The 13160-nt window shown below is 44.9% G+C and overlaps 1 protein-coding gene across 2 annotated transcripts in view; it reads right to left on the bottom strand.

Annotated features, from left to right (window-relative positions):
* HGSNAT (heparan-alpha-glucosaminide N-acetyltransferase) overlaps positions 1-13160 on the bottom strand; it is a 53661-nt gene that overhangs the window by 3356 nt on the left and 37145 nt on the right. For both annotated transcript variants that reach the window (XM_032288035.1, XM_032288034.1), the window contains 8 exons: positions 11078-11238; positions 9430-9545; positions 6506-6627; positions 5948-6074; positions 4560-4646; positions 1144-1221; positions 430-500; positions 213-325 (listed from right to left, as the gene is read on the bottom strand). In XM_032288035.1, coding sequence (XP_032143926.1) covers positions 213-325; positions 430-500; positions 1144-1221; positions 4560-4646; positions 5948-6074; positions 6506-6627; positions 9430-9545; positions 11078-11238 — 875 coding nt within the window. The remainder of the gene's footprint in view (positions 1-212; positions 326-429; positions 501-1143; positions 1222-4559; positions 4647-5947; positions 6075-6505; positions 6628-9429; positions 9546-11077; positions 11239-13160) is intronic.

Below are 13160 nucleotides of genomic sequence, written 5' to 3' on the forward strand. Positions count from 1 at the left end.
GTGAAAACAGGGTGGACTGCTTTGGAGCAGGCCAGTGATGTCTGGTGTGACCTGGGACAGTGTGGTCCCTGCCGCTTCCTCCCTCAGCCTGGCTTTTGGACACCTCCAGCCAGGGCAGTGGCTCGAGATCCCAGCACCAAGGAGTCTCCAGAGCTCCCTGGGCCTGTCCCCCTGGTCACCATCACCAATTCTGTTTGGGGTTGGTGACTTACCTGGATAAAAGAACGGGGCTCCTGTCCACAGCCCCTTCACATCAACAACCGGGTACAGAACCAGCAGGATGAAGAAGGCAAAGGAACTGAGCGTGGTGACATATGAAAGGGACCTAGGAGGTACAAAGGAGGTGTTTCAGTGCTCATGCAGAGCACATCCAATTGCAACATGAACAATCATCCATAACAAACATAAAACATCAGGCTTTTTCCATACCAGAGATTTTTGTTTACTGGAATAAAGCCTTCATTTTCAGAAACTTTCGTCAGAGCAACAGAAATGAGCCCCTATAATGGGGAAGAGAAGGATGTTAACATTTTATATTATTATCTCAAAAAACACTTGTGTTTCAACACCCATATGTATTAGTTATTTAATCACGTAGAGAGGGCTCAAAATTGTGCTTTATATATTTCTCTTCCAACCTGAAACATATTTTTAAAATGTATGAACTAAAAAATATTCTCCCAAAATCTCTTCCGCATTCTACTGAGTTGAAGACGGTAAGCTTATTGACTAAATGACAGTGACTCCTGAGAGGATGCATGGCCACAGTCAGGGTGAAATGCACAGAGGGTCAGCCTTGCAAAACTCTCTTTCCTGCATAATCTGGAAGTTGATGTCTGCAACCTGGTCAGATTCGCCCCGTCTCTCTGATACGGCCCTTCACACAGAGCCCATACCTCACATTTATTCAGGCATTCCTGGCTGTCTCATGGCAAACACTATCTTATTCATAAAGACATATTCCTAAGAAAATAAGTCTGTGCATTTAGGTGGAAAGATGTATTCCTCTCTGTTATTCAAGTAAAGAGAATGGTGCCTGTTGCCACGTGGTTGACAATGGCTATCCCAGTGTTGCTAAACATTTTATTCCTCTATACATGTGAAGGAGGAAAGGAATTTTAGTGAGGAACGCTGCTTACTTACAAGAATACAACACCAAGCAGTAAATCGAATGAGGATGTCTTTGGTCCGAGCCTTGTAATACAATAATATTTTTCCTGCCTGCAGGAAAAAACACGGTGTGACCAAAAGAATTGCCGAAGGGATATTTTTATTTCATATTTATCCACTGTCTTATACGAGACACACAGATTCAATTGCTGGGTGTGCCACTAGGTGCTGGGATTACAGGAAGGAGGGAGACATCACCCCTGCCTTTGACTAGTGGAGGCTGAGGGAGGAGCGTGGGACCAGAGAGGAAGGCCCTCCCAGGGAAGGAGGAAGAGGAGCCAGCCACGTCTCGGGTCCTGCAGGGAACGCAGAAGCCCAGGCATGATGAGGAGACAGGGCACACAAGCAGGCTCCGTGGCTCTCACTTCCAGGCAGGGCCCATGGAGAATTCTCCCCAAAGGTGACAAGGGTCCCCTCCGACCAGCCTGCCTGCTCAGTGCCCCAGTCTGGGCAGCACTCGGAAGAGAGACTGGGACACAGTGGAACCAGAGGCAGGGAAACATTTAAAAACAGTGAAATATGGACTTTGCATACAATCCCTCTGAAATTAGGAATTAAATTTTGAAAATATCAAAGGATAAGACGCTTTAAAAATAATTTGTAGTAATAGCTAATATTAATCCATGTTTTTTATGTGCCAGTTTAGAACTTTACACAAATTAACTTATTCAATCCTCAAAATGCCTTTCTGAAGTAGGTACTGTTGAAGCACAGAGGGGGTCAGCCAGATGCCCGAGGCCACCCAGCTGGGAAGTGGCTGAGCTGGACACAAACCCAGGGAGCATGGCTCCAGGTCTGCTCTCCTAGCCTCCCCACTGGACCGACCATGCCAGGGGCATGGATCTACCTAGACAGTGTATGTAGGGATTACATGAATATATGGAAAAGCACAATATCAACTAGAAAGGGCTATACAGATAAAGATGCTACTTCTAAATACAAAATTATCGAATCACCAAAATGTACAGCTGACCCTTGAACAACACAGGTTTCAACCCCGTGGATCCACTTACATTCAGATTCTCTTCCACCTCTGCTACCCATGAGACAGCAAGACTGACTCCTCCTCCTCCTCCACCCCCCTCCTCCTCCACACGCTCCTCCTCCTCCACACCATCCTCCTTTTTCTCTGCCGGCTTCTCCTCTTACCCATGCTCCTCCTCCTCCTCCCCCCCCCCTCCTCCTCCTCTACACCCCCCTCCTCCACCCCCTTCTTCCTCCATCCCCTCCTCCTCCTCCAACCCCTCCCCCACACCCTCCTCCTCCACCCCTTCTCCTCCACACCCTCTTCCTTCTCCTCTACCCCTTCCTCTTCCTCCACCCCTTCCTTCTTCTCCACCCCCTTCTCCTCAACCCCCTCCTCCTCATCATCATCCTCCTCCTCCTTCATACCCTCCTCCTCCACCCGCTTCCTCCTCCTCCAGCCCCTCCTTCTCCTCAACCCCGTCCTTCTCCTCCACACCCTCCTCCTCCTTCTCCTCTACCCCATCCTCCTCCACTCCTTCCTCCTCTTCCTCTATCCCTCTCCTTCTCCACCCCTCATCCCCCCCTCCTCATCCTCCTCCTCCACCCCCTCCTCCTCCTCCACACCCTCCTCCTTCTCCACCACTCCCTCTTCCTCTTCCTCTATCTCCCTCCTTCTCCACCCCTCCTCCTCCTCCTCTTCCTCCTCCTGATGAGGATGCAGACCTTCATGATGATCCCCTCCCACTTAATGAATAGGACATAGATTTTCTCTTCCTTATGGCTTTCTTAATACCATTTTCTTTCCTTAAGCTTACTTTATTGTAAAAATACAGTGTATAATATTTATATAAAATATGTGCAAATCAACTGTCGATGTTATTGGTAAGGCTTTGGGTCAACAGCAGGCTATTATCATTTAAGTTTTGGGGGAGTCAGAAGTCCTCTGTGGATTTTGCACTGCACAGGGGGCCAGTGCCCCATGCCCCGAGGTGTTCCAGGGTTCCCTGTGTATGCTTCAGGTCTGCACTACCCAACGGCTGAGCCACTAGCCACAAGTGACCATCTAAATTCAAAATTACATCAGGTAAAATGTAAAATTCAGTTCCTCAATCACAAATGCCATATCTCAAATGCTCAACAGTGACCCTGCTAGGGAATGTCCCACCGGACAGCAAGAAGAAGAAATACTTCATGGCCACAGAAAGTTCTGCTGGCACTACTCTCCAAAAGTCTTCTCCCTCCTGGTTAGCTCCCTCAAACAGGAGTTTCAAACATCAACAAGGAGAACTTTGGGGACTGAAATCAAAACTACTCAGAACTTTAACAAAATGGCAGGTGAGATCAACCAAGAATAACCTGTATTGACTTTGGTAGAAATCCTCCTGCCCTGAAGCCATGATAACGTTGCTGTGGTTTGCTATCTGCCCCTCCAAATTTCCTACGTGGAAACCTAATCACCAAGGTGGCAGTATTAGAAGGTGTGGCCTCAGGAGGTGACGGCAGTGCGAGGGCTCCACCCTCAAGAACGGCCTTAGAAAAGGGCTTGAGGCAGTGAATCCTGTCTCTGCCCTTCCATCCTCCAGCAGCTGGGGACACCCTGTGAGGACACGGCATTTGTCCCCTCTGAAGGACATGCCCCAATCGAGTTGCCACTTTGGGAGCAGAGACCAGACGCTCACCAGACAAATGAACCTGCAGTATTTCTCTTCTTTATGAATTACCCAGTCTCGGGTATTTTGTTACGTCAGGACACACAGACTAATAGAAGTGTACATCAAAGAAGTGTGACAAATGGCACAGTGACTTCCCAATGTTACCAACACCCACACACCCTGCAAACTCCATCAGGAAAATCTTTTTCTTTTTTGAGTCAGGGTCTCACTCTGTTGCCCAGGCAGGAGTGCAGTAGTGCAATCAAGGCTCACTGCAGCCTCAACCTTCTGGGCTCAAGCCATCCTCCTACCTCAGCTCCCAAGCAGCTGGGAGTACAGGTGTGTGCCATCGTGCCTGGCTAATATTTTTAATTTTTTGTAGAGACAGGGGCTATGTGGCCCAGCCTTGTTTCAAACTCCTGGACTCAAACAATCAATCCTCCTGCCTTGGCTTCCCAAAGTGTGGAGTTATAGGCATGAGCCACCACACCTTGGCAAGGGAAACCTTTTATCCAGAAATTGCCATGCTAAGATAAGCCACATAAATAAGAATTTTTTTGAGAATATAAGAATTATATCTAATTACTTGAATGTGCTGAATTTCAGTAACTTCTGGTTCTGCACAATCTGTCAAACACAACAGAATGTATTAGACTAACAGCACAGGAGAGAATATGCTTCCAATTATTTTAATGAAATGGTTTTTAAATGAGTGATGAATAAAACATCATACATTGTCAGAAAAAGTAACCTAATGAAATGAACCAATACCTGAACTCCTAAAAAGGCCATCAGGATGGAGTTGATGGTGCCCAGGATGCCCTCGGGGTCATAGGCCACCTCAGTGTGGTAAAGCACCTTAACAAACAGAAGCAGACGGCAGTGCTCACTCACTGACCCCAAAACACACACAAACAGCTCCTAGCCCCAATACAAACCTGAGTATACTCCAGTGGGTCATAGTTTTCTGGTTTTGCTGCAGAAATTCATTGCCGACTTACAGGGATTACAGGCAGAATGCTTCTGGCTAAGAAAGTGTGTGATGTGGACACTCAGCAGGGAACAGAGATGCCCAGAGACAGGCCCCAGTCCAGCAGCCACCGTGATTGCAGCAAGGGCAGTAAACAGCACTGGTCAAAGGCCTGGTGACATGATGCCTCCCTGACCAGCTTCCAATGCAATGCACAGTACCTACCTAATTTCCAGATTTATTCTTTTTGATCAACCCTACTGTAGCATCAATGGCTTCCTATCTTCTTTTAAGGCAAATAACATTTTTAAATATTTTTCTTTTTTTATTATAAAATAAATGTTACTGCAGAAATTGTACCGGAAATTTACTGGACCTCTGGAAATGAACAGTGTGGCAGGTGCTGTCATGCACCCCCAGAGCCCTCCCACCCTTTCAGCACGAAGCTTTCATTCCACCAGCTGCTGGAAGGATTCACGACCACAGCTCTCAGATGGGTGCCTCTTCTGGATCTGCCCTTGACTAAAGAGAGCTGCCTCTCCAGGGGTCAGCCTTTTGCTGGGGCCCTTCCACATCACCCAGGGGCAGGAAGGGCCCAATCCCTTGCTTCAATTCAGAACAACTCTGCAGCACCACCCTGGTGCCCCTGAGATTGGCTGGGGCCTTTGTTGGGGTTCAGTGCAGCTCAGCTTCTTCTGCACCGTCCTCCCTCCTTGTTCCCCAGCAGGAATTGACCCCTGCAAGGACTGCTCCATCAAATTCTGGAAATCTGACATACAGAAGAGTACTGTGCTATGATCATTTACACAATGTGTTCTCACTTGCTTTCCCCCCGCCCCCCTTAGAGAGATGGAGTCTCACTATTATTGTTCAGGCTGGTCTCAGACTCCTGGGCTTCAGCAATCCTCCTGCCTCAGCCTCCTGGGTCTCAGCCTCCTGAGTAGCTGGGAATGCAGGTGTGAGCCACTGTACCCGTCTCCACATCCTCACTTTAAAATTCAACATAATGTTTACACACTGCCTTATAGTGAACCCTAAAGTCATTATGTTAGCTGACTTTTCAAATAAACATCGGTTCTCAGTGTGTTTTATTAAACAGACATGGTTTAAAGTTGGCTGGCTCTTTCTGCTTTCCTTCACTTCTGAAAGCCTGAGCTTTCAGTTCTCAGTGAACTCGAGTCTCACTCACAGCAGAAGACGGGTGCTGGTAAAGGTGATCATCTCCCAGCAGCAGGCGGTCGATGTAGCCCGCAGCTCCTCCAGTACAGTTTGGATAATTGCCAAAATCTCCAATGCCCCCAGGACCAAGATAACCACTAGAAAGGCGAAAAACATATGTAAATGACAAGACCGCAGAAGGGCGAACAGAGGGACAGGGAATTAAAAAAAAAAAAAACCTCAGCAGGGGTTATGATGTATATTGGCTATGTATGCAGGCCAATTAAGAGAGCCCCAAACACACGTCAGCTAAAACGTCCCTCTGGCTAGTGCATGCTCACCGACAAACTGCTCCCAAACTGTGCAGGTGGGAGACCTAATTTCTATTCAAACTGACCCTCACACCACCCACAGGGAAATCACTCTGGACACCTGCCAATCTCCTCTCCCATGCAAAGCAGGCCTCAAAGAAGGAGGAAAAGGGAAAGAGAATTCCTCTGACTTGAGACATCTGAAAGCTATAAGCCCAGAACCTTTTACTGTCCAGAAGAGGACATCCACAAGGGATGACCCTCAGGGGTTTGCTTACGTAGGGCACCCAGGGACTGGCAGGAGGAATGTCAAGCCCAGCCACAGGCCTTCCAGCGCCAGGATGAGCAGCCACTGGGGCCAGCTGGACGTGATGTCTCGAAGAGAAAGGCAGCTCCTCTCCTGAGTGGGGGCAGAAAAATAAAACACGCATGAACTAAAAGTAAATAGAAGGGTACCAAGCACATGGCTTTGGGAAATTCCGGGTGACTCTTTTCTTGGCCTTTTTGGCAGTAATACAAAAACTTACTGACTACGAGTTAGATTCTCCAGATGCTCCCTCTCCATGAAATCTCACAGCAAAACATTTGTTCAAAAGAAGTCAAAAGACAATTCTATTCCTATGCCCAAGAGAACTGAAAACATATGTTCGCACAAAAACTTGTACACAAATAGACACAGGAGCATTGTTCACAACAGCCAAAAAGGAGAAACAAGTCAAATGTCCACCCAGTGATAAACAGGTGAGCAAATGTGGTGTATCCCTGAAAGGAACCTAATTCAGCAGTCTTGGAATGAAGGGCTGACACATGCACCAACATGGATGAGCCTCGAAAAATACACAAAGTGGTAGCAGCCAGACACAAAAGGCCACATATTCTACGACGTCATGTACAGGGACTGGCTAGAACAGGTACATGCATAGAGACGGAAAGCAGACTGGCGTTGCCTGGGGCTGGGGGAGTTGTGAGGTATGGGGAGAGACTGGCGGTGAGTGCAGGCTTCTTCATGGGTTAGGAAAACCTTCTGGAATTACAGACTGGTGACAGCTACACAACTCTGAATATGGCAAATATCTGCGAATTGTACACTTTCAACATGCAAGTTTTATACATCAATATACCTGTGATTTAAAAATTAAAAATACAATTTTTAAATAAAATGAAATTCAAACTTTTGGATCTGGGTGGTTGAAGGAAGAAAGGGTGCAGTCCACGTGCTCTTAGTGTCCCACTGAGCCCCTCACTCTATGGTGACAGCCCTGGATGTGCCTCCGTGGACCCTCAGGTCCCACAGAAGGGCTGAAAACGGCAGCTTTGATATCCATGGCTGACCAACCTCTGTGCCACTCATGCACAGCTCGCCTCTCCTTCACCTTAAGGAAATCCACAGCCAGGGGACACATTACACTGAGGACAAGGGCAGAGGAGGAACGAGTAACAATGACTAAAACGCCCCCATTTAGTCATTGTTAGTTCTTGTAACTAACATTACAAGAAGCGCCCAGAGAACATGGGATTCAGTGATGAACTTGCTAGTTACGTATCTTGAAAGAAGCTAGAAAACAACACAGCTTTATTAACTGATTGTTGAATAGGACTCCAAATGGAAGGTTTTAAACATTTCCACTAGAATTTTTGCCACTAATGGTGGGTGGGGGAAAGAAGTAACTGTCAGCTGGGTAATCTCCACCCAACAATTTATAGTAAGAGAGGAAGTAATCATAAACACGATGAAACTCTGACATGAATAAAGAAGCAATACAAATAGCCAATCATAATATCGTCATTCTCCCACGCCCTACCCAGGGATCATCCTCAAAACTGAACTTTATAGTATTCGAATAAATAGCAAAATGCTACATGAATTTTACACATATATATGCTATGCTACAAGGAAATTGAAAAATTGGCAATAATGCCCCATGAGACTGAACCAGCAAACTGGATGCTGGTGGTATTATTTAATACCATCAAGAATGGGGCCAGGCATGGCGGCTCACACCTGTAATCCCAGCACTTTGGGAGGCTGAGGCAGGTGAATCACTTGAGCCCAGGAGTTCAAGACCAGCCTGGGTAACATGGTGAAACCTAGTCTCTACAATAAATACAATCATTAGCTGGAGATGGTAGTGCACACTCATAGTCCCAGCTACTCCAGAGGCTGAGGCAGGAGAATTGCTTGAGCCTGGGAGGTCAAGGCAACAGTGAGTTGAGATCATGACCCTGCACTCCAGCCTGGGTGACAGAGCGAGATCCTGTCTCCAAAAATAAATTTAAAAAGAATGCATTTGAAACTAGCAGAGAGGATTTTGCATGTTCCTGACACAAAGAAATGATAATAACTGTGTGAGGTGATGAACGTGCTAATTACCCTGATTTGATCATTACACACTGTATGATACACAGGTATCACAATATTACTTCGAGCCTTATAAATATGTACAATTATTGCATATCAACCAAAAATAAGAATGCATATAATTACTGCCTGCTGACAAATTTAAGAGGATAGATCTCATGCCATGTATATTGTACCATAACAAAATTGATATAAAGATTAAATTAAAATAACTGAAGTGGAAATCAGAATGTATTCGATTAGCAGAAGTACAGTATTCCATGCAGAAATTTTAAAAGTTCTAAAAACCATATCCCACTTTGTTCTTCCTTTTTTTTAAAAAAAAAAAAAAACAGTTTTGGCTGGGCATGGTGGTTCACACTTGTAATCCCAGCAATTTAGGAGGCCGAGGTGGGAAGATCACCTGACTCCAGGAGTTTGAAACCAGCCTGGGCAACATGGTGAGACCTTGTTTCTATAAAAAAAATGAACAAAATTAGCCAAGCATGGTGGTGCACTCCTGTAGTCTCAACTAATCAGGAGACTGAGGAGGGAGGATCACCTGAGCCTGGGATATTGAGGCTTCAGTGAGCTGAGATCGCACCACTGCACTCCAGCCTGGGCAACACAGCAAGACACTGTATCAACAACAACGACGACAACAAAAAGAACACAGTTTCCGGCCAGGCATGGTGGCTCCCATGTAATCCCCACCCTTTGGGTGGCCAAAGCTGGGAGGATCACTTAAAGCCAGGAATTAGAGACCAGCCTGGAAAATATAGTGAGACTGTGTCACTATACAATACATATTTTTAATTTAAAAAAGTGTTTGTTTTTTTTTTTAATTAAAACATGGATTCTCACCAAAGCACAATGTTCAGGCACGGGTTTAGCAAAGAGGAGCTCCAACACAGCGACCACAAAGTAAGTAACTCCCAAGCGCTGCAGCACACCAGGAATGCGCACCTTGTCCCAGGACACTGCAGAAGACACAGTTAAGCCAAGTGTTAGCCAAGACCTCTCATCTCATCCCAGGACAACATTATTTGTTTCCTAAAGGGGAAGACATACCTTTATTGCATCTAAGTAAGTCTTTTTTAAGCTCTTGGGCATGGAAATACATATGTCAAGAGACATGGGCTCACCCCAGCTTCCAAAAACAGGCCAATCCCTCTTAACAGAGGGAGGGACAGGGACATGACTCAAACTCAAAACAGGAAGCTGGCCAGGTGGGAGACTGGGAAAAGAACCAAAGCATCGGCCAAGCATGGTAGTTCATGCCTATAATCCCAGCACTTGGGGAGGCCAAGGCAGGCAGATCACCTGAGGTCAGGAGTTCAAGACCAGCCTGGCCAACATGGTGAAACCCCATCTCTACTAAAAATGCAAAAATTAGCTGGGCATGGTGGCAGGCGCCTGTAATCCCAGCTTCTCAGGATGCTGGAGCAGGAGACTGGCTTGAACCCAGGAGGCAGAGGTTGCAGTTGCAGTGAGCCAAGATCATGCCATTGCACTCCAGCCTGGGGGACAAGAGCGAAACTCCATCTCAAAAAAAAAAAAAAGCAAAAATAAAAAAGAACCAAAGCATCTTACTCAGGTGTGGGGATAAAGCCAGGACCGCACCTGACTCCAGCTCCTTCCTATTAGGAATTTGCAACCAACTCGCATGTCCGCCATGACCTTGCAGGCCCAACACAAGACATGAACTGACCCTCCCTGCCCTACCAGCTACCCGGCTGTAACACCGCAAGAACAAACTTTGGTAAGAAACCCTAAAATGAAGCCTACTGGAAGCAGTGGCTCACTTTTTGGAGATCCATCATGTCCACTCTCATGTGAAACACCACCTGGAAGTGACCTCCACCTCTTGCTAGTGCCTATAAAAGTACGTATTGCCTGAGGGGTCCATTTGGCCATTGCCTAGACATTTGTGTCCTCTTTTGCTAAATGACAGGGCAAGGCCCTTGAGGACAGTGACTAGTGCCCTCCCAACTCTGATTCTGGTTCAAAGCAGCAGGCTCACAAATCTTCCCTCAGCTCTCCTCTCCCTGCATACCACCAGACTAATGACAAAGAGATCACTCCCTCCAGAAACCCAGCTGCCGTACAAGTGCCAGCAAAGGTGGATTCATGAACTGCTGCACAGTATTGAAAGCTGATGAAACCAAAATAGCAAGGGGCAAAGTTGGAGACCAAGGTGGCCTGGTCTGGTCTCTGCTGTGCCTCTCATTACACTCAGTTGATCCAGAGAAAACCTTCAATCGCTCTTGGCCTCAGGCTTTTCCTTTGTACAAGAAAAGGGTTTGAGTAGTCTCACAGGCTCCTCCCAGGTCTAAAATTCAATAGTAATAATGGTAATACTCATAGTTAGACAACCCTTGTATATACTTTCCTAACAATTACCCTATTTGCAAGCACTGAGATGGAGGAATTGCACTTTTTTCCAATTATAACATATAGTTTCCATATTTCAACCTGAATATATATAACAGAAGGAAAAGGTGGTACTTACATGGACCAAGGCAATAATTGGGATTCACAATGATAATTCCTACGCAGATTAATAGGAAACTCCTCCATGCAATCTTCCCCAGCAATCTGAATTTTGAACATCCCCGTTGCAGTATAGAAGTCATTGATAGAAAAATAGAAGTTCCCATAATAAATACAAACCTAAAAATAATCCAGTTATTAATAGGTGGCCATTTCTAATGTTTTTGTCTGTATATCATTAACAGTTTATAATATACTATGTAAGAGAAGCAACCATACTTTGTTTAAAGTAGCCAATTACTGAAATAATACTGAGCTAACAGTAGAAGAAGAGGTGAGAACATAGCCCCATGGGGCTGGGAGGTTTTTGACAGTACATCTTTGAGTCCTGTCTTAGGAGAAAATTTCTTTAATATTAAATGGAATTTCCAAGGACAACCCTCCCATTTCGTTATAAAAAAGAAATGATGATGATGATGCCACAATCATGTCTCCAAACAACTAGACATTCACTGGCACGCCCTCAAAGCCCTTGAAAAACAGACATTTGAATCATTTCTACACACACTTCTGCGCCTGAAAGAAAAATGAAAGCTTTTTTTCTCTCCATTTAGTCTGAGACATACACATTTTTCCTTTCTTTTCTTTTACCATGCTAAATTATCTCTTTTACAAACAAAAGTTAGAACACTGATTTTTCTAATTATTTGGCAAGGGATCACAGAGGTGAAAGTTCACTTTTGCTGCATTCCTTGGTGTCTCTGGGAAAAACTGAAAGCCTTTCCTCTGAGATTTGGAACATGACAAGGATGCCTACCTTTCACCACTGTTATTCAACATGATACTGGAAGTCCTACCTAAAGCAGTCAAAAAAGAGAAACAAATAAGGGGCATCCAAGTTGGAAAGAAACAAGTCAAAGTATCCTTGTTTGCAGATAACATGATCTTACATTTGGAAAAACCCAGACTCTACCAGAAAACTATTACAACTGATCAACAAATTCAGTAAAGTTGCAGGATACAAAATCAACATACAAAAATCAGTAGCATTTCCATATGTCAACAGCAAACAATCTGAGAAAGAAATCAAGAAAGTAATTCCATTTCCAATAGCCAAAAATAAAATAAAGTACCTCAAACTTAACCAAAGAAGTGAAGGATTTCTACAATGAAAACTATAAACCACTGATGAAAGAAATTGAAGAGGGCATCAACAAATGGAAAGAAATTCCATGTTCATAAATTAGAAAAATTAATATTGTTAAAATGTCCACACTAAAGCAATCTACAGATTCAATGCAATCCCTATGAAAATACATTCTTCACTGAAATAGAAAAAATAATGCTGAAATTTATATGGAACCTTAAAAGACCCAGAGTAGCCAAAGTTATCCTGAGGAAGAAGAACAAAACTGGAGGAATCACATTACTTGACTTTAAATTATACTACAGAGCTATAGATATGAAAACAGCATGGTAGTGGCTTTAAAAACAGGCTTGTAGATAGTGGAACAGAATAGAGAACTCAGAGATAAATCCATGTATCTACAGTGAACTCATTTCAATAAAAGTGCCAAGAACACACATTGGAGAAAGGACAGTCTCTTCAAAAAAAATTATGCTGGAAAACTGGATATTCATATGCAGAAGAATGAACCTAGACCCCTATCTCTCACCATATAAACAAATCAAATCAAGCCGGGCACGGTGGCTCACGCCTGTAATCCCAGCACTTTGGGAGGCCAAGGTGGGCAAATCACAAGGTCAGGAGATCGAGACCATCCTGGCCAACACTGTGAAACCCCATCTCTACTGGAAAAAAAAAAAAGATTAGCTGGGTGTGGTGGCATGCACCTGTAGTTCCAGCTACTTGGGAGGCTGAGGCAGGAGAACTGCTTGAACTCAGGAGGCGGAGGTTGCAGTGAGCCGAGATCGAGTCATTTACACTCCAACCTGGGTGACAAAGTGAGACTCTGTCTCAAAAAAAAAAAAATCAAATCAAAATGGATTAAAGACTTAAATTTAAGACCTCAAACTGTGAAATTACTAAGAGAAAACACTGGGGAAACACTCCAGGACACTGGTCTAGGCAAAGGTTTCTT

The sequence above is a fragment of the Sapajus apella genome, unplaced genomic scaffold (genome assembly GCF_009761245.1).
Source record: "Sapajus apella isolate SASKATOON/1434 unplaced genomic scaffold, GSC_monkey_1.0 scaffold21, whole genome shotgun sequence".
Classification (NCBI taxonomy): Eukaryota; Metazoa; Chordata; class Mammalia; order Primates; family Cebidae; genus Sapajus; species Sapajus apella.